General features: G+C 37.6%; 1 protein-coding gene across 1 annotated transcript; it reads left to right on the forward strand.

Moving 5' to 3' along the window:
* The first annotated feature begins 8,758 nt into the window (after positions 1-8,758).
* LOC145663545 (uncharacterized) lies at positions 8,759-26,790 on the forward strand. Its single transcript, XM_081729656.1, has 2 exons — positions 8,759-8,897; positions 24,423-26,790. The coding sequence occupies exon 2, from the start codon at positions 24,458-24,460 to the stop codon at positions 25,145-25,147; it is 690 nt and encodes a 229-aa protein (XP_081585782.1). The 5' UTR covers positions 8,759-8,897; positions 24,423-24,457; the 3' UTR covers positions 25,148-26,790.
* Positions 26,791-27,002: the final 212 nt, after the last annotated feature.

Genomic DNA, 27,002 nt, shown 5'->3' on the forward strand with positions numbered 1-27,002 from the left:
TTGTAGTCTACTGGAGAAGGCAGATGACCTGTGGAATGAAATCCTGTTGGACGTAGTTCGAATCTGGGAACTGAATTTCACCATTCGTCTCACCTCTATTTCATCATCCATCCAAGTGAAGACCAGCCTGTGCGAAGTCACATTTTTCCGAAGACTTCTAATCCGGTACGAAGCTCAGTGACGACATCGTCTTACACGAAGTCCTGACCATCGTCCGTCTATCCTGCTCTTGTATTTCAGCCGCTCGAAGTACAAATGAGTAATTTTATCGTTATAGTGTTCTTGAGTGCTTTCAAGTAATTGTGCTACCTGGTGTGTACGAAACGGCTACAGGAACGTCAAGGTAACCCCAGAGTCTTCCCATCTCGACTTGGAGTGCCTGGAGGTAGGACCACGAACCTCAGGTGGGTTACCACTGTTTACTTAATATTTTCATGTACCTGTCATTTGCATTTTGTTTTCATCAAGTCGCTTAACTGTAAAGGGGATCACCTCCCAAGTAGTTTCAAAATTACTTTGAAACCTTTTAGTTGTTTTAATATCGTTTGAGTGAATTGTTAACTACATTTGATTTCCAAGATCTCTTTTAATTCGAGCAGTAATCTCGTGTTTAATTGTAATGATATAATATGTTTTGATATGCTAACTTGTTAAGTATTCTGAACTGGCTGATAGCAGTGGTATTCCAACTCGCTGACGCCTACTCGCTAATATCATAATACTAGTAATCCTTCGTTCTCTTGCGTACTGACCACCCCCTCGTCCTCATTCTGACGAAAACCGCCTTGCTTTTGTTATTTGTATTGTTACGGGACCCTAAAGCTGTCCCCTTGGCGAGTAGTCATTCGATAGCCTATTTGCTTGAGATGGACATCCGCGCCTTTGCGCCCTGACTCGGTTGTTATTGAGATTGTATGCTATTTAATAATTTACCATCCGAGCTTCATAGCTCATCTTTGACACGGACTAATTTAAAGTCCCTATATAAACAGCCGTTTTCAAGGCTACCTCTTGCTCTTAGTTATTATTATTGTGCTAATAACAATCTCCTTCACCAAGACATATTTTGGTGACAGATCGGTGGAATGTGCACGCGCGACATAATTGGTGTCGGCCGGTGACATGCGATACCCTGCGTCACACACATAATTTGGTGACAGAATCGTTAGGATATGCATCCGCTGCCTTAAATTGGTGGCTACATTGAGATTCGAACCCTGGCCCATATAAATAGTGGCCCTGATGTGAATTATTCTTGTTGTGCTATAATTATCCTCTGGCGGTATATAAATACTTGTTGTTCTTGGCTATCGTTCTCTGTCGGTGTCTTCACACCCTGTCAGTACGCCCATAAATTAGTTAAGCGCTCGTGTATATAAACCCAATATTTTGAATTCTACCAGAGCTTACTTAGGAGCGTGAACAAACTATTCGTTGTTCTTTAAATGCAAATGATAGAAGCGGTGTTTTTACAATTTCTTAACACTGAAAATCCAACCAGTCGACCACGAAGGTCTAGTGCCCCTTGAGACCGTTCGTGGGCGCGACAGAGTCGATTAAATCGTTTGTACCGGGAGGTGGGAGGGAGGTTCACACAGCCCCCTCAATTTTGTTTTCTTAATTTATCATAATCTATTATGGTTAAACTAAATCTCATTGTGGTACAATCCGGTACTAACCAAGTACTTTCGTATGACATACAACAGTCATGTGTACCCTTGTATTAAGTCGTGATTTAAGGGCCTGCTTGACACGGGCTCCCATTTCGTTTTGTTAATTTTTCATAATCCAAGACGGTACAAACGAAACAAACTATGGTACAATCCGGTACAAACAAAGGTCTTTCAAATGAGCCAAATAAATCGATCCTAGGACATTGGGGGGGGGGTGCGTAAACTTGCCCTCCACTTTGTTTTCTCAATTTCTCATACTGCAGTACAGTACAAACAAAAACATTTGCAGTACAAACCGGTACAAACGAAGCATTTTTATTGATATGCAGTAATCGTTTGTACTGAGAGGGGGGGGGGCAGGTTCACAAGGGTTTAAATTTGTTACATTACACATTTTGTGAATATTCCGTGACGCAGAATAATTCTGTTAACTTCTGGATGAAATTAAGGAAAAATCTATGAACACATAATTTTATAAAAGAATGAAGAAAGATCACTTCCAGAATCGAGATGAGACGAGACTTTTACAAAAACGAGACGAGACAAAATTTTATTCCCCATCTCGACTCCTCTCGTGGTCAACATTATCTCCAAATCCTAACAAGTATAATGAAGAAATCTATCACTCTGGAGTGCTAGAAAGCTATTTAGCTATTTGAACTGTTATTTTTTGCGAATATGAACAACTTGGAGGCCTAATAGCTACCGTATCATGAGATCAGTGGGTCTAGCCTGGGGAAGGGGGAGCCTAGGCCCTCCCAGTTTTTTGAGTGACAAAAATAATATAAGGTATTATTTATATAGCTATTTCTGAAACTTTATAGTAAACCCATGTTATAAGTATCATAGCCTGGATTTCTGGCTGCCTCCCCCCTCAGGTTTTACCTTCTATATATTCGCCACTGCACAAGGTTATGCCAATTTACTGTTTTCAAGTGCGAGAAAGCGATGTAATATACACACTACAACTTTAGCCGCGGAAATAGATGTGAGTTCGGAGAGTTAGGCTGATCTCAAAAGCTAAAACAAAAGACAAGGTTTCACATATGTAGGGGTCGCGGTGGCTCAGTGTAGAGCGTTCAACTCTGGTGCATGGTTAGCCCGCGCAAAGTGAACTTTGTGGTGGACAAACACCGTGTGTGTGGGTTTTCTTTGGGTTCTCCCATTTCCTCCCACTTTCTTCATTCCACCATTTCATTCATTTCTCATAATCACCGTCTCCTTTAACCTAACCGGCATAATCGTGGGACGTAAAACTTAAAGATTTCATTTCATTTTCATATATGCTGCAAATACTTTCGAAGCGGTATCAATGTACAGTTTTCTTCTTATCGGACACAAAACGGATATTCAGCTAAAAAGTTGGAGATACAATAAGAAAATAATGATTGAAAATACACCATCAGTTTTAATACCGTGAAGGAAAAATGTAAACGACTACGTGATTAAGATATTGAACTAATTCAAAATACTGTATCTTCCCTGTGTACATATTCACATACCACTATCAAAAAAACATATTCAATAAAAAGATAGTTTAATAATATTGCGCAATTTAATGAAAATCGATAACGTTAAAAGATAGTGGTTAAATCAACAAACGGAAACCATAGTAACAGGGTGCAATGATTCCACTTAATAACAACGATATCGCTCGATATTTGTGTTACAATATGAGATCTAAGGGTTGATTCACACCAACCAACAAATGACTGCCGCCAAACCGGCAGCAACTATATTATTATTTAATGTATTTCTAGTATTGAGTAGACATGTAGATGGACCGCTTACAATCACATCTAGTATTGTTAAGCGGAAATTTTTATGATATCAAAGAGTGTGGGTACGTGCTAAGAAAGAGCGGAATCACTTTAACGTCGCGCGATTATGCCCAGAGACTAAGGGAACTGAGATGGTGATAAACAGTGTTGAATTCAGACCTTTGTAGAAGGGGGGGGGCAATAAAAATTTAAGAGTACATTTAAAAAACACTGCCCGATTTGGTCCGCTAAGGCCATTCTAACTCAAATCCCTCCCCCTGAAAAATATCCTTAGTCCTACCAGTCGAATGTCGGAATCCATAAAAAGTTCAAAGCACAGAAACTTTTCTTTAAAAATCAATGTGGAAAGCCCTCACATTACACCTCCATGTGAGAGGCTCTCTCTCTTTTTCCACTTTTTGCCTTCCTCCCTTATTCCCAACAGTGCAGGAAGGCTTCTAAAACAGCGTCTCGAAACACACTCAATACATATGTGAAGAATGAGTCAGGAGGTTGAAGACTAATTTGAACCTTGTTCGGGGCTGTTTTACTTTGTTAACCAAGTCCTTACTATAGTACTTACCTTCCAACCTTTTTATATCAACATTTCATGCCAATCCTAGCTGTCCTTCCTCTCTTCGTGCTATATTTTAAAAAAAGAGTAACATTTTGTCACTTTTCCCTAACTAACGTTATAAAGCGTTTGCATGCATCCATTTTTTTTTTTTAATTTCCAAATTTTTATTTGACTTCGACTTTATACGAGAACGCGGTTTGTTAATTAGAAGGGTTAGGTTGCGCAAAAGAAGAAACTAATTTTATTTTAAAAGGAAAACAAAAATCTTTGGTTTTAAGGGGGCAGACTACTAAATATTTTTGAAAAGCTAACAAATTTTCTTTTGCCCGTTTTTCGTAAGTGAAAAGAGATAATGAAGTGTAACTTACCACAATAATAGATAATGGTATTCTACATCCGAAAATACGAATCGGAAGAATTATCAGTGTTGCCATCTATAGAAATTACAGCATGTCCAAATTTTGAATTACCCAAAAATCTAGGTTAAAGCAGCGACTAGAAAAATGAACTCAACGGTAGTTGATTAATTATCATGTTGTCTTGGTTCCTTGTTTACTACTTTTTAAATAATGTTTGTATTTATTTTGTAAATACTTACAGAAGTTATTACAAAATAAATAAGTTATTACAAAATAAACACAAATATTATTTAAAAAGTAGTAAACAAGAAACCAAGACAACATGATAATTAATCAACTACCGTTGAGTTCATTTTTCTAGTCGCTGCTTTAACCTAGATTTTTGAGTAATTCAAATTTTGGACACACTGTAATTTCTATGGATGGCAACACTGATAATTCTTCCGATTCGTATTTTCGGATGTAGAATACCATTATCTATTATTCTGGTAAGTTACATTTCATTATCTCTTTTCACTTACGAAACACGGACAAAAGAAACTTTGTTAGCTTTTGAAAAATATTTAGTAGTCTGCCCCCTTAAGACTCTTATTTCCAAAAAAAAAAATTAAACACAAAAAAGCAAATATTTCAAATCATCTGTATAGATATTCTAGGGGGGACGCATATATATATATATATATTCTAGAGGGGCTCAGACCCCTTGAACATGCCTGAATTTAACACTGGTACTAAAGAACTAAATGGTAGAACGAAGGAAGTGGGTGGAAACACTGAGAAAACCGACGTCCTTTTCTGTCCACCACAAAACCCATTTGGCGAGAGCTGAAATAAAGCCAGAAACTCACACTCCCGAGATGAACGCTCTACCAATGAGCCATCATGGATCTATCATTAATTGTTTGCAAGTTCACATCAGACGCTTTTTACTAAATAGATCCAAGAATTGCTCTCCCTGCTTATCCAATGGCTAGTACGCGCTCCTTTAGGTCTTCTTGTGTGTTTGGTGGACTGCTCGCGGCATCGTGCATCGGGAACTGCTACCAGCTGTTCAGAACATCAATGCAACTGTGTAGTGTCATCAGTTGACCCATGTTCAAGAAAAACTTAAAACTCTGGGAGCTAGCACTTCTGAATCACAAAGGGGTCCTTCTGTTACAGGATTACGCTAAGCCCCACGTGGCTAGGATGACCCGGGACACCACTCTACGCCTTGGATGGGAAACACTATTATATCCGCCATACTCCTCGGACATTGCACCGTCCGATTATCACCTGTTCCATTCCTTGGAAAATCACCCGAAAAGACGCCAGTTCAAAACTCTAGTAGAAGTGCAAAATGCACTTAATACATTCTTCGCTTCACGATCCACCAAGTTCTACCGCGATGGAATCCATGACCTTGCAGAACGTTGGCAGAAGGTCCTCAATGCTGATGGGGACTATTTTTGATCTTGCAGGTACGTCGTAGGAGACATGTCGATGTACGAAGGTGGTGGTTGAAAAAGCGGCAGAACTTTCTTGGTTACCTTTATAATATGCATTTTATTGAAATGGGCCTAGCTCACATTTTCGTTTCATTTATTTATGTATTTTTATATGAATTTTTATGTATTTTTATTTACCTATTCCATGCTTCATTTATACATTCGTGTTCGTATTGTATAATATGGAGTAAGAATTGTTCTATCTTAAAATGAGCTCTCCGTGGAACGACATAAGAGCTTAAATTGGAGGCCAGTTGCCCCCTGTATTCCAACAAGTTACGACAGTGGTGCTGTACCAATTGATCGGAGAGAAGGAAATTATATGGTAACTGACACGACGTGACAAGGGTTATGCTTAATCTCCGTTCAATTTTTATATATGTAGTTGACGATATCCTGTAACCGGCTTGACGACCGCCAAGTGTGAATCAACCCTTACGGAAAGCGGGAAATTCCCGATTAGAACGTCTCTGCACTCACGGTCATATCAGATCGATACTCTTGCTTTCGTTGTTGCTGTGTCTGATGCAATCCAAACTTAGTAGTGTTGCAAACTGTATTTTACATTTCTATAAATAGCTGGTGTATACCTTAAATCGTTTTGCTCTTCCCACTAGCAATGTGCTTGTTTTTTTTTTTTTTTTCTTATTTCATGTTTACAATGCTCGAATTGGTTTAGTATGAGTATGGGGGGCAGGTACGTATCCTCGGGGGGGGGGGGGGGCTAGGGTGGACCGGTCTCCCTAAATTTTCACTGCCCCCCCTAAAATTTTCACGGTAGGCTTACAAATGAACTATAATATGGTTGGGTCGAGCCCCCTAACTTCTACCGCCCCCCTACATTTTTGGCCTGGCTACCGGCCTGTATAGGGGGTATGGCAAAACACTAGTAAAGTAAATCAAGATACAAAACATCATACCAGCTGTTACTTTTATCCTATTAAAGAATGTTGAAGTGTTCAGTCATTCATTTACCATTACCCTTTACTTTATAAGAACTTTGGTTTACCAAAACTCCTTCATATGTTTACCCTGTCCGTCCGGGAGATAATCAACCTTAAGAACTACTTGACCAATCATTACCAAATTTGGTGAAAGTGTGAAGGGTCAATAGTTAGGACTCAATGTCTTTTACTGAGCCAGTATCCAATCCAGAAGTGATAGAAATTAACTATTTCCGGTTTTAACGTTTATCACTATAAAAGCAAAAATGGTAACAGATAGAGGGATGCGGTATTCTGCAATAAGTTGTGTGTTCCAAACATACTTTATTATCTTCCTCCTTAGCTCTCTATGAGAATTCACTACAACTTCCGGTTTCAATATTGATTTACATACAGCAAAAATGATAACAGATCAGGTACTTTTTGGAACCAATTTGGCGTTTTAAGAATAGGTACCATCTCTATTCAAACCGGAAGTGGCTTAATAAACCACTATCGGTTTTAATGTTGGTCACTTTAGAATTTAAAAAAACTATAATAAAAAGTAACAAGCGATTTTCTGTAAGAATTAAGTGTCCCAAAAATATAATCCATACCAGTATCCTCTCTCTACTGAAACCAGAAGTCACACAAATCAACCACTTCCGGTTTTGACGTTGATCGTTATAGAGTGAAAACGGTATTAGATAGCGATAAGCAATTTTTTTTGAATTTAATTAATAGTGTCTCAAGAACACATTCGATCTCCACTATAATCTATCTATTAAAACCGGAAGTGACAAAGTCAACTACTTCCGGTTTTATCGTTGATTGCTATGGAGTAGAAACCGTAATAGATAGAAAGAAGAAGTTTAATACACTGCATTACGTGTCTGAACAATACATTTCTTTTCTTTATGTCTACTAAAACCAGAAATGATAGACATACACTACGATTTCCGGTTTCAATCATGATCTACATAGAGCGAAAACGGGAAATGAATGCAATAGTGGAATGAATAAAGTGGGAGAAAACCCACACACACGGTGTCTGTCCACCACAAAGTTCACTTGACGCGAGCTGGGATCGAACCGGGACCTTACACACCAGAGGCGAACGCTCTATCAGTGAGTCACCGCGCCCCCACTGACATCTCTAGTATTGGCATCTGTTCCTGTAGACATTTAGGGCCTTACGCAGAGTCGTTTTGACGCGTGATTAGTGCCATACTAAAGAGTTCGACTAACATATGTTTCCTGCAGTAGTCAGACCTTTAGTATGACGCTAATCATACGTCAAAATGACTTTGCATAAGGCCTTTAAAGTTCTCGCCTGTAGTCTAGTCTAGTAGTTTTTCATATGCCTTTGATGCATGTGGTCCCGAGCTCGATTCTGCAGGGAAGAACATGAAAAAATTGAACTCATTACGGTGGTTCAGATTCTACGTCAAACTATATGTCCACGTCTCACATGGCCTAGATGCAGAAAATGGACGCGTAACTTGAACAAATAAACAAACTGTAGGCCACTATTTTTCAAACTGAAAATAGTCCTTAATAGATAGTTTAAATAAATCAGTACGTTGAAATAAATTATAAAGATTATGTACGTTGTAAAAAAATCGGAACAAAATGTTTTATTCTTGAAAAAAAAATCGGGACAACATTTTCTATTCTTGAAACGGGAAAATCCCTATTAATCGGGACGTATAGTCACCACCTTATATATTCCTGAACTACCAATGGCTGAATAAATGTAACTAATAACAATAATACATGAATATTGACGATGAGAATTCAACAAAAGTGCATAGACTGTGTTACTAGTAGGCCTACTATGAATGTTAGACGCATACAGGTACAATGTCATCTGCATATCACGCAAATCGCTCATGCGCCATGCGCTCAAAATAGAATGGAGGGGGGATCTGCCTACAACAAGCATTTAATTTAATTCTTTTGTTCGTGTCTCAGTTCGGCCTGTTGGTTGAATAGAGGAGATTGGTAAGAGAATTGGACTATTGAATATTCTACGTGTAGGAGATAAAGTAAAATAGAAAATCTCCCGATTCTTATTTCAACCAGTATTGCTCAAGTTATTGTCCGTTCGAACTGCAGGTAAGCAATATTACATTATAAATGACATGATATTTCTAGATTAATATATACAACAGTTATTCCTTGTAGGCCACAGGACAAAGATGATTATTGGCAGTGAATTATTTTTGAAGAATTGGAGTGAGAATGTGGGAGGAAACGGAAGATCCTTGAGAAACTCTACGGACACCCACCAGAAATTCACGTGGCCTTGGATCGAACCAGGGACCTCTCACGCCAGAGGTGAACCCTCTACTTCTGAGCCCCCTGGACCCCGTAAGAAACATCATAGAACGCGTTAACTTTTAGGTACATTCACGATGTAACTTGAGAGATACGGTAATTCAGAAGTAGAACGCTCACTTCTGAGTTGAGAGTCCCCCGTTTCAATCCCAGATTAAGTGAATTTGTAGTGAGCACCACTGTGTCCATGAATTTTGTAGATTTCTATTATGTCCTCCTACATTGTCATTCCACCATTTTTATAATCATCCACTTTTATTAACCATTCGTCTCCTTTAGTGTAAAGAATATAAACGTGGGGCGTAAAATTGTAAAAGTTAAAAAAGAAACATATTTAGAAATAAACATTATTATATAATATTAACAATGAATTACAAAAGTTGAGACACACGAATCAAAATGCAGCTATAGGGACCGCGGTGGCTCAGTGGTAGAGCGTTCACCTCTGGTGTTTGGGGTCCCGGATTCAAACCCTGCTCCCGCCAAGTGAACTTTGTGGTGGACAAACACCGTGTGCGTGGGTTTTCTCGGGGTTCTCCCGTTTCCTCCCACTTTCTTCATTCCACCATTTCATTCATCTCTCATCCTCACCGTTTTCTTTAGCCTAACCGGCATAATCGTGGGACGTAAAACTCAAAAATTTCATTTCATTTTCAAACTGCAGCTGATGTAAGAGCGGATTCTTGCCCGTGGGGGCCGCGGCGGCTCAGTGGTAGAGGATTCATCTCTGGTGCGGGAATCCTTGATTCGGTCTCAGCTCGCACCAAGTGAGATTTGTGGTGGACAAACGCCGTGTGTGGAGATTTTCTCGGGGTTCTGCCGTTTCCTACTACTTTATTCACTGCACCATTGCATTCATTCATGTTTCATCTTCATCGTCTCCTTTAGCCTAGCCGTTATAATCGTGGGATGTAAAACTTAAAGATTTAATATAATTTAAAGATCGGGTTCTTGCCCGTGATATATATTCCTGCCATGCAACGTTACGATTTATCTGGACCCACAACATTAGTGAATGAAGTTACTGTCTTTACACTAACGTATCGATGGCCAGCCCCCATTCACCATACTCTTAAAAAATGTATCCACCTTCTACCCCGCCCTTCCCTCTTCGAGCCTCTCTATTAATGGCAACGTTGCATTTTCATTTAACATGGGGCACATAAAGAGTGTACAGTCCAAACGGCTCGTCCGATTTTTTTTAAAAAAAATCTTCACTTTAGATTGAAAATATTTGGAGATGATTTGCCTTCTTACATTGTGTTGTAACTCTGATAATAACAGAGTTCCCTTATGTCAGGGTAGTTTTGAGACACCCTATATTATAGCTTTAAATTTTAGTTACTATAGGACACAAAACTATAGGAGGTAGGACACAAAAATGACCGAAATTTCCTGAGATAAAGAATGAACTTTATTATTTCTTTCAAAAATACAACTTTGTTTCCAATACAACTTTAATCACTCTTGAAGTACTCTCCATTAGTATTAAAGCACAACTTTAATCACTCTCGAAGTACTCTCCATTAGTACTAATGCACTTGTCGAAACGTTCATTCCATTGTTGGGAGCACTTTGCAAATCCGACCTCTTTGATACTTGCTAACGCCGTCATGACATTGTGTTTGTCTTCGTCGTCATCGGGAAAACGCTTTCATTTGAAGTCCCTCTTTATACGACGGAACAAGAGGAAGTTCGCGGGAGCCAAATCTGACGAATAGAGTGCGTGGGCCAAGATAGTTGTCTGCATTGAGGCCGAAAACGGGTTGTTTGTGACTGCGTCTTTCATTGCACGAAAGGCTTCCACGCGACAATCCCTTTGCTCTTCGGTGACTAGTCTGGGTGCAAACTTATCATGCACTCATCGCATTCCCAAATCGTCGTGCAAAATGCGTTGAATGGAGCTCCAGGATAAAAACCTGGATAAGTCTTCTAGTTGGTCCGTTGTTCTGTGTCGATCTTCCTGATGAGATCAAAGATTTTGGTGATGATGTCCTTAGTTTGCGCACTTGAAGAACGACCGGAACGGAGCTGATCTTCAATGAAATACATAATATTATTAGTGTTAAAAGTGGAAAACATCCCTAATTCTACGACATGAAGGCTAAACTATACTGGTGCGCAAAAGTTAAGGACGAGAGTAAGCTTCGCAGGCTATGTCACTTCCGAGTGGCATGGATCGGTGAAACTTGAACAATACATAAAAAGTAGTGCTACAAGACGATACAGAACTCAACAGAAACAAACACGTGAATAGAAGAAGAAAAATGACACTTTTGTATAGAAACAATAACTTCCACTGAAGTCACTACTACAACATGATCTCCCCCGTGACATTACGACAGAAGTGAGAAGGTCCTCCAGAAAAATGTGTGACCACAATGCACAATGATACATGTTCTGCAACCAGCTCTGTTGTAATATGGATTTCCGTTTCTCTACCAGCGTTGTTGACAACTACTGTATGATAACTCGGTGCATCTGGACATGCTGCAAGGCGCCTCCCTATTGCATCTCAGACGATGAAAACCAAATCAGGGGAACAGGCAGACCAGTCCATTCGCCGAATATACTCTTGTTTCAAGAACTCAATCACTTGCGCTGTTCGATGCAGTCGCCCTTTATTATCCATAAAAATGAAGTAGGGGCCGACTGCACCTCTGAAAGACGCACATGGGGAAGGAGTACAGTGCCACAGTAACGTTAAGCAGTGAATGTACCGCGTTCAAAAATTTGAAAGTTGGTACACCCATGCAGCATAATGCTTCCTACACAAGAACACCTGAACAACCAAAACGATCATGTACGACAATATTTCTAGGTTCATTGCGTGCTCCTACCTCTCGTCAAATGAGTGTAGTCCACAATCTGTAGTCAGACTGAATCTGGTCTTATCTGAGAAGAGAACTCGATTCTGCTTCTTTTCCCTTCAGTCCTGATGTTCTTGATACCATTACAAACGATGCTGCCGATATGCAGATGTCAACGGAACACAACGTAATAATCCTCGGGCAAAGAGACCACCCGACGACGTACTGCAGTCGACATGGCACTGTGGAGCGCCTGTTAAATGTGTTTGCAATTGCACCAGTTGTTTCGTATCACAATATAGAGGTTGACCGTCTTCCTTGTTGCGCAATATAACGGTCGTCTTCTTTTGTAGTTGATCATCGACTACCATCTCTTCTTCGCACAACATTGCCTCTGATTCGAAGCGCTCCTCATGAACGTGAAACAATGTTGTGGGCAGTACCAAACTGCTAGGAAACACTTGTCACACTTCGTCCGTCTTCCAGTTTCCCAATGATTCTTCTCATGCGAATTCATTCAAATGTTGTCTCCGGGCTATGTTATTATATTACCACAATAATGCCCTTTACAGCTCTCTAAGTGACACATACTGTCTCGTCCATGTCATTCAATCACTTCGTATTAGGTAAGCAGACCCATTTGACACTATGGTCATGGTGACGACTCGCCATGTAACGTCTTGCTCTGTTTTTTTCTTTTTAAAAAAAGAAAATTATCGCATTGCTGTTTGAACAGTCCAAACAGCGGAAGATACATTTGCTATTTTAAAATTATTGTTATTATTCAACAATTCCAAACTCCCGTTCAATTAAGATAGAAATTAGAGCATTGTGATACAATGCAGTGGCGTAGCAGCTGCCCCCGCAACCCCCGCAGTGCGGGGGGCCCCGATGTATAGGGGCCCCGAAGTCTTGCGATGAATAAAGTTTTAAAGAAGTAGAACTTCCACCTTACTTGTGTCGGCTTTACAGGTGGGGCCCCTTCTCTATACTTTGCGGGGGGGCCCGCAAAAGTGTGCTACGCCACTGATACAATGCCTATTCTAATGAAATTTCCCATGGACTTTAATCTTGTGATTAATTCGTGTACTTTTCTATGTGCTGTACGAACTTTTATTTCCAATGAAAAAGTTTAAGTTAATAATTCAAACTTTAAAAACTGTGTTCACTCACTCTTTTAAACTGAATTATAAAATGAATTTGTAAGAATGTAAGTAGCTACTTATTGCTGTGGTAGTATTTTTTTTTTTATTGTCTTTACTTCTGAGGTTTCTTAGGTATATTACGTAATAAAGTTAACATATTCTAATATTATTATCAAGAGTGGTATTTATAGGGAGAATGAACAGGATTTACCGTGTTGTTTGATGTTCCATCTCTATAACATTTCGAAAATTAATCACAATTTCATACAGAAATCATTCGTTTTCTTTTTATTGAATCTTTTTGATAAGACTTTCCCTTACCTAAAATTCGCTAAACCCTCTCTGCTATTTAACGGTTAACGCTTGTCTTGTATATAGTGGCGTATTTAGGATTTTCTTTCGGGAAGGGCTATGCACAACTCGCGTTAGTGGCAGGGGGGGAATTGCCCACCTGAGTTTGGGAATTAAATATATTTTCATCGACTATCTACTAATATACTAGGAAAAAATGTGAAAATCGTATGTCGGAGGAGGATTCCCCCCCCCCCAAAGACAAATCTGAAATGACGCTCCTGCAAACACGTGTTAAATATTTGTAATATCATTTCAACTTAACTGATTTCATTTTAGATGAATTGGAAATATTCGGTTTTATCTGTGTATGTTTTTACCTTTAAAAAAAATGTTGAGACCAGTTGAAGCTGAAATATACTAATTGCAATTTTAATGGCAAGAATTGCAGACAGGTGAATCTTATGTGATATGAGAGACACAAACATTTAGCAGTGAATCTAATATTTTATTTTATTCATAGAAAAAAAATGGAAGTATCCTCTTGCCCTGCCTAATTCCCTGGGCTACTTCCTCAGACGAGACAACAAACAAACATAGGTGTCTACTCGCGTTGCCTTCCGGCCCGGAATCAAATCATCTGGGACCCATTGATCCAACTTGTAGTGCTTCCCAAGTTGATGGAGGTGCTGCCGAATGGTTTCTCCACTCACACTGAATTGTAGTCCCAGTTCCTCACATGTCTGGCCACTGTTCGCCTCAATTGCTGCCTGAAGACCTTCATTTTGTACATGTGTTGGTCTTCCGGCACATGGTGCGTCTTCGAGTATTTCGTCACCATCCCTAAAGTTGTTAAACCAACGCCGCATTACTGTCCGCGTAGTCACGACACCGTCACCAAAGGCTTGGCATACCTTTCGCCCCGCTGTAGCGGTGCTTGATTCCAGTTTGAGCTCGTACAGCATATATGCCCTTATGACACTCTGTGGATGTTCCATGAACACACTGTCCTTACGCACGTTCACGGTGTAACTGAACTGCCACAAGCAGGTAGTATGTTGGATAAACCCATACCAACAACTGATTTTCGCCTTATCTCCGTTCGGATTCAACTCATGGTTGGGCAATGAAACATAGACCTCCGCAAAAAGGACAGAACTTTCTTGGTTAGTTTTATATATGTAGTATTATGTTGAGCAAACTTTTGATTCCCGAGTTATTGATCATCACAGTTAGGTTTGACCATTAAATAACGAAAGGATTTCCGTAGATATAACGCATATTATCGACAAATTATTTAATTGTGACTTAAATTTGTACAGTTATAGACTTTAACGCATTTAGCTTACATAGTTAATATTATGAAATATGGACTTTTAGGTCTCAAAATATTGTCCAGAAAATTCGGGTTTGAACTTCGTAAAATCAAGAAATTTCATTAGAATGCGTTCAACTCATCCGATATTAGCCAAAGTTGATATTGTCATAGACTTTGATGAGTCTGGTATGCGCGCAAGCTCAGCACGAAATATTGTGATGAACAGACTTTTGGTTCCGGTTCTCGAGGGATATAAATTAGAAATAATGATTACCAAAGGTAAACGGTGCAAAATTTATATTTTACGGAATATTAAAATTTAATTATTTACTAATAGTGATTATTGATGCATTATCGACAATATATTTTATATTGTAAAAAAGACTAACAAAATACCGAAAAGAAGGTTCCTGTATAAACTAGGGGTGGGCAAAACCGGTTTTTATAACGCTCGGTTTTCGTTTTTCTCCAAAACATTTCGGTTTTCCATGACATTTCGGTTTTCTCCAAAAGCCGGTTCTGTTTTCTCCAAAACCGGTTCGGTTTTTTCACCGAAACCCGTTTCGGTGAAAACTTTTGGAAAACACAAAACTATTTCTGTGGAAACGGAGTTGCTTTCCGGAGAACAACGAAACACTATTCTGATCAGAAATATAACATATTTAAAAAACGGAACCGGTTTTCAAGAAAACGGAAACCGGATCCGGTGAAAAACCGAACCAGTTTTGAAAAAACCGATAACCGGTTTCGGTAAAAAAACGGACTGGTTTATTGAAAATTTTCGAAAGCCAGTTTCGGTTTTACTAAAAACCGAAAACCGAAAAACCGGTTTTTGTGACCATCACTAGTATAGACTGATCCTGATAGTATCAAACAACTCTGTAATAAATTGATTTTAATAAAATATGAAACATGAAGTTATCATATGTATTGATACTGATTCTAAAGACTCTTCCCTAAGATTCCCCATTCATTTCTCTTATTTTCTATAAGTAACTAATTCAGTATCGAAAACTGTTTGGTTGCTTTCAAAAATAGGCAATTTAGTACAGTGAAACCTCTACTAACGGACACCTCTATAAAGCAGACACCTCCCGTAACGGACATATTTTGTAATCCCCAAACATCGTAATAGGAAATAACATATTGGCAAATCTCTCTAAAGCGGACACTCTCTAGTACGGACACGGACAGCCTTTCTTGTCTTTTATAGGTATTATTTACCTCCTATTACGGACACTTTCTCTAAAAACAAGTTGAAAAGTACAATAAAAATACACTTTTAGTAATTCATACTATGCCACCAAGGAAGAACATGAGGGTGTGACAACATTTTGCCTCCTCAACTGTCTGTTCAGCAACCCTGTGGAAGGGTCTCTGTTTCAAAACACCCTTATATCCTTTCCTTGTATTCCACTCCCACCCAACCTGCTTCAGAAACAAAACTGATTGACCAGTTGCCCACTGTTTGGAATGACACATCATTCTATTGTCCCGCAGGAATCTCTAACCAAACAGAAGACAAGTTTGGTATTTTTGACCACGGGTACGCATATTGTCTTTTAAAAAAGTCATTGCTGGACTGCAATTAACTCACAAATTAAAGCAACACACCGAAAACGTAGTAAGTAGCGATAAGTGTAAAGTGCAGAGAACTATAACATCTTATTCCCATGTTGTGCCTCGAATTGGATGGCGCAAGATAATGCAGGTACAGTAACATTTTGGTAATATTCATAAATACGTGATTCGTGCAAAAATATTTTTTTCTAATCGCATATTACCTTGTTTATTAATTTACATAAGAAAATATTGAAACCTCTCTAAGGCGGACACCTCTCTATAGCGGACAATTTTTGATTCCCCACGGCTGTCCGCTTTATGGAGGTTTCACTGTACTAACAAAATACTATTGAATTGTTTATTTTTTCTAAAGATGTTTTATATACGGTAAGATAGAGAACTAAGTACCTGACTATAATAATCTCATCAAACGAGAATTCAAATTTTAAACAGGTGGGTCTTCGTTTTCACATTAGTTATTACTGCTACTAATTTCAGTAGAGAAATACTACTAAAATGAAGTATTCTTTTTGGTTGTTCGTTGAAGTTTAACGTCCCTTCGAGTATCGAGCGAGACTATACAAGACATGGACCTACATTTTAAAGTGGAATCCGAACCATCGTAACACGTTCAATGCTTACCAACTCGGGACCCTGTGCATCAAAGGAATACGCGCTAGCCACTAGACCAGTGGGCAGGGCTTGAAATCTTTTCTTGGGATTATGAAATTATATATTTAAAAGAAACGTTTGTCGCTTCCTAGTATTTCTCTCGTTCTATGAGAATCAGTATTGTAATCGGAGATTTAGTAAGTGTTAATCACTTTCGGTATTTTCTCACCATTTCCGGTTTACATAGAAAGAAGAGTTCGAAATGACAATCTTCGAATCCCGGATTCATATATTATCTCTTCATCTCTTATCAGTTTTGCCTTATGGTGATCAATACTGAAACCGGAAGTTGTGATACATTTCTCCCACTTCCTGTTTTAGTAGAGAAACAATTGAGTTTCGTTTCACAGTGTAAAACTACTGTAGACTTCCAATCTATGCGAATTGAATACTCCAACATCCAGTACAACAAATAACACAACTAAAAACTCCTGGTTGCAATAGATTAATAAGATCAAAAGATAGAATTTGTTCCTCGGATGCTGAATCCGTATCAAAAAAGCCATTATTAGCTGTCTCTTATCGTTTTAGTTCTATGGCGATACAGATTGAAAGCAGAATGGCTAATTTGAACCACTTCCGGCTTGAATAGAGGGTTAAGGGAGGAGATGGAATCTATTCTTAGGACGCTGAATCGATTGGAGGAAATCTCTTTTCGATATCTTTTATAGTCTTTGCTCTATAAATTTAAGTATTGAAACCGAAAATAGTAGTAAATTTCAAGTATTTCCGGTTTCAGAAGATTGATGCAGGTTATGACGATACGTTCTTTTAAAACCCTGAATCGATTTCAGAAAATTGCTTGTCTCTATCTATTACAATTTTTATAGCGAAAAGTGTTAAACCCGGAAATGGTTAATTTGAACACTTTCGGTTCAAATAGATAGTTAACGAAGAAGGTGGAATCTATTCTTGGGACGCTGGAATCATTGCAAAAAAAAAAAAAAAAAAAAAAAAAAAAAAAAAAAAAAGATCTCGATATCTGTCACCGATATCTCTATGGAAATTACTATTATCTATAAAATAAAAAAATAATAAACTTCAACCACTTCTGCCTTTGTGGAGTGTTGCGTATTGTAATTGTATTTCCTCTTGAGACCATGAATCGATTGCAGGAGAACCACTTGTCGCTATCTATTACCAATTTTGTTCTGTAGCGATAAATGTTGAAACTTGTAATCGTTAATTTGAACCACTTCTGGTGTGAATAGAGGTCAAGGGAGAAGGTAGAACCTATTCTTAGGAAGCTTAGTCGATCGTGAAAAACCGTTTCACATTTTTTTCTTAGTTTTTGCTTTATAAAAGTCAGTATTGAAACCAATATACTAGCAAATTCAGCCACTTTCGCTTTCGATAGTATTGTAGGTCGTGATGATAGCTTATATACTCTTGAGACGCTATATCGATTCGATTAAAAAAAAAAAAAACACTTGTGGCTATGTATTACTATTTTTGTCCTATATCGATTAATGTTGAAACCGAAAATGGTTAATTTGAACAACTTCTGTTTTGAATAGAGGATTAATGGAAAAGAGACACATATTTTTTTGGAAGCTGATTCGATTGGAAAAATCTACATCTCGGTATCTCTTACTGTTTTTGTTTTACGTAATTTAGTATCGAAACCGGAAATAATAGTACATATAAACAATTTCTGGTTTTGATAGAATGTTATGGATAGTTATATGTTGTCTTAAGACGCTAAATTGTTTGCAATAAATCGCTTCTTGCTACCTATTATCATTTTCAATATAATTCTATAGCAATAGAAGTTGAAACCAGAAAAGGGTGTTTGAACCACTTCCGGCTTGAATGGACGGTTAATGGAGATGGAACCTATTTTGGGGGCTCTAAATTGACTGCAGGAAACTCTTCTCAATATCTGTTACTGTTTTTCCTCTGACACCTGTCGATAGACAGACGGACAAAGCCATTCTAAAGACTTCCGACACTTATGCTTAGCTTAAGCTGCAAGTGTAATAAGGGCGAACATTGAATATATTCTTGGGACACTGAACTGGTTCTGGGAAACTGCGTCTCCCTATTTATTACCGTTTGTGTTCTGTGGTTATCAACAATGTAGCAGAAAGCGATAGATCTCTACCACTTCTGGATTAAATAAAAGTCAAATGGATTAGATGAATCTATTCATGATGCAAAACTATGCTTCTCGCTATTTCTAACCGCTCTTGCTCTGGTGCCAGCTGACAGACGAACGGATAGATAGACAGACAGATGAACGTAGCCGTTCTATAAGACTTCCTATGCGTATGCATAGTATACTATAGTTTGGAAGTCCATTATCCGTTTCTCGGCAGTTTTCGTTTTCCGTTTTTTTAAAAAAAATCGTTTTTTCGATTTTTTGTGTTCCGAAAAATGTTTAGTTTTTCATTTTTCGAAAGAAAAAAAAAGTGGCCATCCGTACTTCACACTTAACAGTATTCGGTATTTCCACTGCCATTTCCAATGCATGGTCCTCATCTTAATTCTTTTGCTTCCTTTTTTATAGTTTACTTTCCTTAATATGATAATATTACGCTATTTTATTATTTTAACCAATAAAAAGTATATAAAAAGTGTTGGGATTCAATCCAGAGTGAGAATATATTATTTTACTATGCCGTCGCTCTACTTACTCACCTAATGGTCAATGGGAACATTGCTGATACAAGCTATTTTGTATTACTATGTACACTCATGTCCAAAATGATTGTCGCAACTGTCTTCTTGTAAGAATATAATTTGATAATGATTATGCAAGGTACTTTTAATACTGATACTATGTGTATAATCGGGAAATGTATATTTGTGGTAAATTTCATAGGAAAAGAATTATAAATAAGAAAATAAAGAGTGAGTACAACAAAATGTTGCTTAATGGACAAGAAAGTTTTATTTTCGTTTTATTGTTCTTATATACTGCTCTTTTCACATGAAATTTGCCACATACATGTCTTTGCCGACTATACATATACTAACGTTATAAGAAATACCGGGCGAATTCGTTATCAAATTATATTCCTACAACAACATATTTATAGACATGCGACAATAATTTTGGACATGAGTGTACATTTAGATGTTCTAGCCGAAGCTCATCACTTCAAGTTTCGAGAGAAGTTTTAATTTTTCCTTTTGTTTCTATAGGCCTATTTAGGTACGAAATCTAGATTTACATAAGCAATATTTGTTTCGGAGTCCGTATAGCAACTTTAGCCAATTTTAAAACAAAGTAGAAATGCAATATTCTGAAATTTGATTCCTTAATCCGATTCTCCTATTGGAAGTTACTTCGATATCCCAGTTTTTATCTATTTATTTATTTAACTTCATCTGGGTACTAAAATATCTCTCGAAAGCAGTGGCGGATGGTGGATTGTGGTTTCGGGTGTTGCAGTACGAACGATAAGAGACAGAAGATATAAAGTTGACTCATTGACTAATCAGCATAACTTTAAATGCAAATGCTATGTGACATGTGAAATTAAATAAAATTCTATTTTAAAAAAATAAAAAAAATGCAGAACATCCTATCAGATTAATCACCTTAATTAATTAGTAAGTTCATTCTCCTCTCTTTGATTGGAGCAAATCTGTCTAATACATGCTGGTTGAACTCTGGTATTCTTATTGTCAGATCTTTTTCGATAAAAAGTATACCCAATGGTGATAATCTTTTTTGGGACATTCAATTCGTTGAAAGTGTCAATTCTTTTTCATGTAGAAAAATACTTTTCGTCTTTTGCTGACGTCATAGGTACAGTTAATATTAATTTCACAAGCTTTGTAAATTCACTAAATATTTTTTCTAGATTATTGCGAACGATTCATTCTAGCAAACTCAGTCCCTTACAGTGATCCGAATTCATCTTCAGCGTTGACTGGAGAGAGTTCGTAACAGAGATTAGTGTTATAAAAAATCAATTAAACACACTTTATTCACAGTTTATCCAGGAAAATTTAAAATAAATTGAGGAAATATATCTAGTGCAAACAACATTACTGCCATAAAACATTCTGTAAATTTAAACCGGATTTTTTTTTTAACAACTCTCCTGAATTGTACTTTGCTTATTTTGTCTAAACCTTAATTGCAAGTTTTTCCTCAGTTGAAAGCTGGTCAATTTTTTTTTTTTTTTTTTTTGTAAGTTATTTACAGAAATCACGGTATACAATTCATTCAGAATTTGTAGGTTATTTACAGAATTAAAGCACACACAATAAAATTAAAATAATTAAAAACCAAAACAGTTGATACAAAAGAGGTACTGGTATATGAATTCCGAATGTCACATATTCATACATCAACACACACACATGTGCGTAAAAGAAAAAAAAACTACATTCCAAGTCATCCGTTTTGATTATTACGCAATGCGCGATGAACACAATGTACTTCCACATTAGGCGAAATAATGCTTATCAATGTCATATGTTCTGGAAAGGAAACCTCGAAACCCGCTAGATGTAGGATCAGCATGTATACCTAACAGAAGGTAAAAGTCGAAGAACATCAAAACAAACAGCACTGTCAGTTCTACATCCAGAAATGTGTGTTGGGAGGGGTTCGATACGTCTATGCAATATATACCTTTCTTATTCTGCATCCGCAAAGACGATAAGTAGTTCTTAATTACTGTCATCTATATTCTTAGCAAAAAAATGATAGAACGATTGTTTTAAGAGAAGAGAGAGTACATGATGAGGCGTAAAATAAAATATTTAGCCTACATCAATCGTTTCTCTGTTAAACAAGTATAGTTCGTTAGGAAAGTCTACAAATGTTAGTCGTTTCGAAATTTTTGGGAGGTCCGGACCCGGTGCCCCTCCCTCGTGGCTACGCTCCTGAGCATTGCTAACCAGTCCCAAATTCCATTTTTCATACCCCGTCATACAGTTATAACCGCCACCAGGTTATAGAAGTATTTTTTGTGGACGCCCTGTATATTTCGTGAAGACAGTGATTATTATTTTCGATTTATACTTTATTCTGCAACGCATATAAGTTCTTTCTTTGGTGGGAATTGCTTCTTTCCCACACAATTGGACAAAGAAGTCTTTCATCATTTTTTCATATATATATTTAAAACGTTGCTTTTAGTGAGAACATTTCAGCTAGTGACTAACCATTTCAGTGTTTCTCCCTGACTCATTATATGCACAGTATATATTCTATAGTTATTGGGAACTGAATTAAGTGCTTTCTTTAATCGCTTATGGAAACATTATAATAGATTAGAGAAATATGGGCTGACCAGATGTCCCAGTAGCCGAAGTGGCACCAACTGCGTTGTATTCCAGCCCGTTATCTGTACTTTCTCACGCCAAAGTTATTGCAGTGTCTAGTGCATTATGGGCAGTTGACTAAAATTAACAGAAATTGTTTTCTATATTCTGTTTGTATGTGTATACAGGTGAGTTAACTGAGTGATTTTTGAAATGAACTGCCAACACTTTTCTGTTGACCATTGCAATCCGTAGCTTGGGCTTGGATGCTCGAGGAGTTTGACTCCAGGTCTGGAAGCCGTAACCACGCATCTCGCGTCGAGCTTCAAACATAAGTTGTGTTAAGGGGCACAAGCTATTTAGCCGGTGAAGGACGATTTCTTACGGCTAGCCCCAACCAGTGAAACCCCAGGTCCGCAGACCTTGTGCGTTTAAAATGTTATATACGCGCCCTCCAATATCAGTATTCCACTGTGGAGATCTTCTTTTGTGTGTTTGCTGAAGATTCACCTTTACGCTGCAGGACTGTTCAGCGTAACAACTGGATTCATCGTGAGACGATCCAGACAACTTTTCCCCAGTGCGAATCCCCCAAGTGTGTTAATGGTGTGAGCGAAGTATTTATAGTGATATCTGAATTATAATAATATATATATATATATATAAAGGGCTATATTTCCCGAAAAGGGCAAAGCGTAATTTCAGCGGCAAAATTTATTAGTGTCCAGTGTTGTATTCATTTCTCTTCGTTATTTTTTTTTCAAAATAGTGCTCTAATAAATAAGTATAGTCTCATTTAACCCAGTGTGTTTTCGTTGTTTGTATGAGTGATGTTTGTGTGCGTTATGGTCTGGATGACCGTCTGATCGTCCGTGAGGTTTTCGAGACGAGACACCCGAACCTCTCGGCGCCTAATGCTCATATTATTGAGACCGACGAACGATTTGGGAACAGTTTGTAACCTTTTCTTGGAGAGGTCCTTCATCGTCCTGTCCAGGTAAGTTAAAGTATCAGGAAGATGCTTATTGGTAGTACCACGAGCCACGGATAGCGACCAGATTATCAGGACGATTACAAATAAATGACGCCCGAACAGCGACTCGACACCCAGGCGATTACACAGTTTTATGTGGAAATTATCAAGAGTATAAAATATACTTATTTTATAAAAGAAATATGTATATACTAAAATACTATCCACAAGGGGGCGGGGGGATTGTACATATTGACTTACTAATATTTGGTTCATAAACTACTGTAAAAGAAGCCTTCATTATCTATATAAGATAAGAATTAACTTGTAAATGCGGGTCTACTTTCATTTGTTTTCTGCTCTACTAGATAGTTTCTTTCTTATTTTGTAATTCTGCAATCACTTTTTTTAATTGTCATTATATTGATTTGCTTCAGTATGGTCCTGTAATTTAAAAATGTGAATGCATAAAAACAAATTTCATTTGTTAATTGCTAGTGAAATAAAACTCAGAAATCTTATTTAGCGCGAAAAACCTTCTCATTCACTGGAAACCGTGCTGTGTTGCAGAAGCACTGCAACGACCAGTCCCTTTAACTTCTGAGATAGGGGAAAGGAGACTTAACATTCGCTCCAATTGCCGCACTGAAGGAATCTGGTCGTTGTATGCTCGCTGCAACACAATATAAATTAGAGACTCTATGACGGATTATTTTTCGCTTTTTAAAACAGATTAACGGAACGGACACTTACAGAAGTAAAAAATATGTTATTTAAAGTGTATATATGCGAGTATTAAAAAGTATTTTTTTCTGTTCTTTATTACTATTGATAATAATATTTTTTTTCTTGAAATATTTTGGTCGTTGCGCAACGCTGCAACACTAACATTAACCGCCACTGCTCGAAAGGATGACTGGCAGAGTATGTGAAATTCATTTTATAGTCTCCACTTATCTATCACCCGACTTTAAACTTACACACAGAAGGAAAACTTACACACATTATAAACGTACGACTTTTTGCTCACGATTGTAGCTTTCGGATTCCTCAAACCATTATTATTATTTGTAGTATATGAAGAACATGGACGAAGATTCTCTCATTTCTTAATCTTAAAATAGAGGACAGTTCCTGCGACATACTTGCCTTTATTATTCCCTGTCTATTTCAATGGGATATTTCTTATCCCCTGTCATACGCACAAATTGAGTATTGTATGTATTCACGTTTAAGATTATTTAAAAGATATATTTTAGACAATATTGTAGTTCACGATTTTGATAGTGTTTTATCCTCTTTCAGGTACATTTTCATCAAGGAAGATAAGAAATTCAAACATGAATACTTTTCTAGTGTTCTGTTTCCTTTTGTCGGTGGTTACCATTGGAACATCTGATATAATTAGTAATGCAGGGAAAGCCATATATGGCGCAAAGAGAGCAGGTCAATATGTACTCATGACAGGAGCTGATTTAAGTTCCTCTACGAAAGGAGGACTTAAAGATGCTGTTACAGGTCAGTGGGCACTTCGTTTCGACGCTCCACACAAGGGTACTCCGTACTCACATCTTAATATTAATTCGAAGATGTCTGGGATCAAAGATCCACACGTGCGCCTTCCGGAAGGGTCAGAAACGATAGCAGGTACAGTGACTGCAACATTACAGCAGATAGGTAACCTTGCATACTATGCAACACTGATATCTGATACTGCGAAGGTAGTTGGAGCAGCAGTTGATGACTTAGATGGAATGGCCAAAGGGAGAAAATCTATCCCAGAAGAAACCGTAGTTGCTGCATCTGAACTAGCAGGTGGATACGGTGGTGCTTGTGTTGGTTCTTCGGTTGGAGCTACAATTGGAGGAACTATTGGTTCAGCAGCCGGATTTATCTTAGGTGGCGGTGTTGGAGCTTTTCCAGCACAAGCTATTGGCAGCTCTATTGGTGCGGTGATCGGAGGTTCTTTCGGAGCTGATACAGGCAGTAAGGTTGCAAAAGCTGCTAGCGAGACTGTGGTCAAGCGTTAATCTGAATTTTATTGTCTTAACGGACACATTACATTTGATAATAGTTATTCAAAATCATCAGTTTCACGAACTATTTGTAGACATGAGTATATTTTAATATTTTTTTAAGCGTGCACGCGTGTGTATTTAAATTTGCAGCACTTACTAGATTTTAAGAAGGGAAGTATTAGATTGGAGTCAAGATATTTTCTTTAATGTTTCAACCGAGCTCGATGATTTTTTTTCAAATCACAACATATTTAACCATGTGCTTTTGATCATACTGCTGCTATATAAATTTTGAGGATAACAATGTTGAAAATCGAAAATGTGTTAGTGATATGTCGACTTTTGTCACGTCGATTTTTGCCACACATTCATTATTTATATTCTATAAGATTGAAATATTTGTTACTCACTATGGTATAGCTATTTTTCTGGTAGTACAACTTACCGAGATGATGTGAAACATTTATTTGTTTGATGTTCTGAATGTTTTTGTGATATTTGTAACAAATTCTGATTGTATTGCAAAATATGGGCATTAAGCCGTCATTTCTTCTCTATCATGACCTGAACATAAGAGTACTGGCACTCTAGTGTCTGCATGTCACTTACAGGGCCGGCCTAAGAGCAAAATGCTATGTGTGTGTGTGTGTGCAAGAATGAATTTTGGCGCCTCTTAAATGAAGAAAACCAGGAAACTTAACAAAATATTATATGGGTGCTCTATAACCGAAATTTGTGGAAATTTAATACCTGAAGTTGGCATTTTAAGAGAGATTTAAAACCAAAAACTAAAACTAATGAATAGTAATAAACCGTAAATATTAGAGTAACGTATTTAGGACCTTTTGATTATTTTATTTTTTAAAAATGACTTCTTGTAGTACTAATTCTTTTAACTGACTTTTCCAAACTTCAATAGCCGTGCTGTACTATACTAGTAGAGTAGATTTAGAATTTATGGTTCCTTTCAGCAGCGAGGCTATATGAGACGGGATCTCCTTATTAACGTGGAATCCAAACCACATGAGCCCCGCTGGGAATCGAAGCCGGGTCTCTCACGCCAAAGGCGTGTACAGTAACCACTTAGCCACGAAGGAACTCTGTACTATACCAGTGTAAAGGGAAAACTCCTAACAAATTGTTTTACTCTGTTTATTGGTTTGCCAGCTCCCTCTATTACACCTCTCTCTATTACAACAAAACATTTTACTTGATTTAATATTCACGAAAAATACACTTTAGTTTAAATATGTTAATATTGAAAGAAGTTACGTCAGTACATTAGAAAAAGTACGAAAAAGTTCACAAATATAAAGGTATTCATTTTTCAAGAAAAGGTACATCAATATTACTATAAAAACTATTATGTGATAATGATTATAACTCATTATCTACAACTGCTCAGTTCTTTCAAAACAACGGAGCGGAGAGCTTGGAGCCAGTCTCTTTACTGTACCTTCAAGCAGCATGTTATTTGTTGAGCAAAAGTTAAGATATTCAAATGGCTAATTTACATTCAAAATTTAAAATTTCACCATATTCTTTTTCTATGTTTTTTATTATTTCGGCGCCCCTCTCAAAATCGCATGTGTGCCACCGCACACGCTTAAGGCCGGCCCTGGTCACTTATTCGTATTCTGTACGAGTATGCACTAATTAAAACTTTTTAGTCAAAACAATCGTCAATCTTTCTTATTTCTGCCATAACCTTTTACATGCTAGTTAACCATATTGTGATAATTTGTTCGTTTCCAGACTGAGAACAAAGTGAAGTTTGAAAGTAAAACACTGACACCTGAAATAGGAAGCGAGACTACGTATGGTGCAATCAAACTAACAAGTATATCGTACGCAGCCCTTTAATCTA

This window comes from Thermobia domestica, chromosome 11, assembly GCF_964235325.1.
Source record: "Thermobia domestica chromosome 11, izTheDome1.hap1.1, whole genome shotgun sequence".
Taxonomy (NCBI): Eukaryota; Metazoa; Arthropoda; class Insecta; order Zygentoma; family Lepismatidae; genus Thermobia; species Thermobia domestica.

What these genes read in the sequence shown, in the direction of transcription:
- LOC145663545 (XM_081729656.1), top strand. Translation starts at nt 24,458, where the DNA reads ATGAATACTTTTCTAGTGTTCTGTTTCCTTTTGTCGGTGGTTACCATT.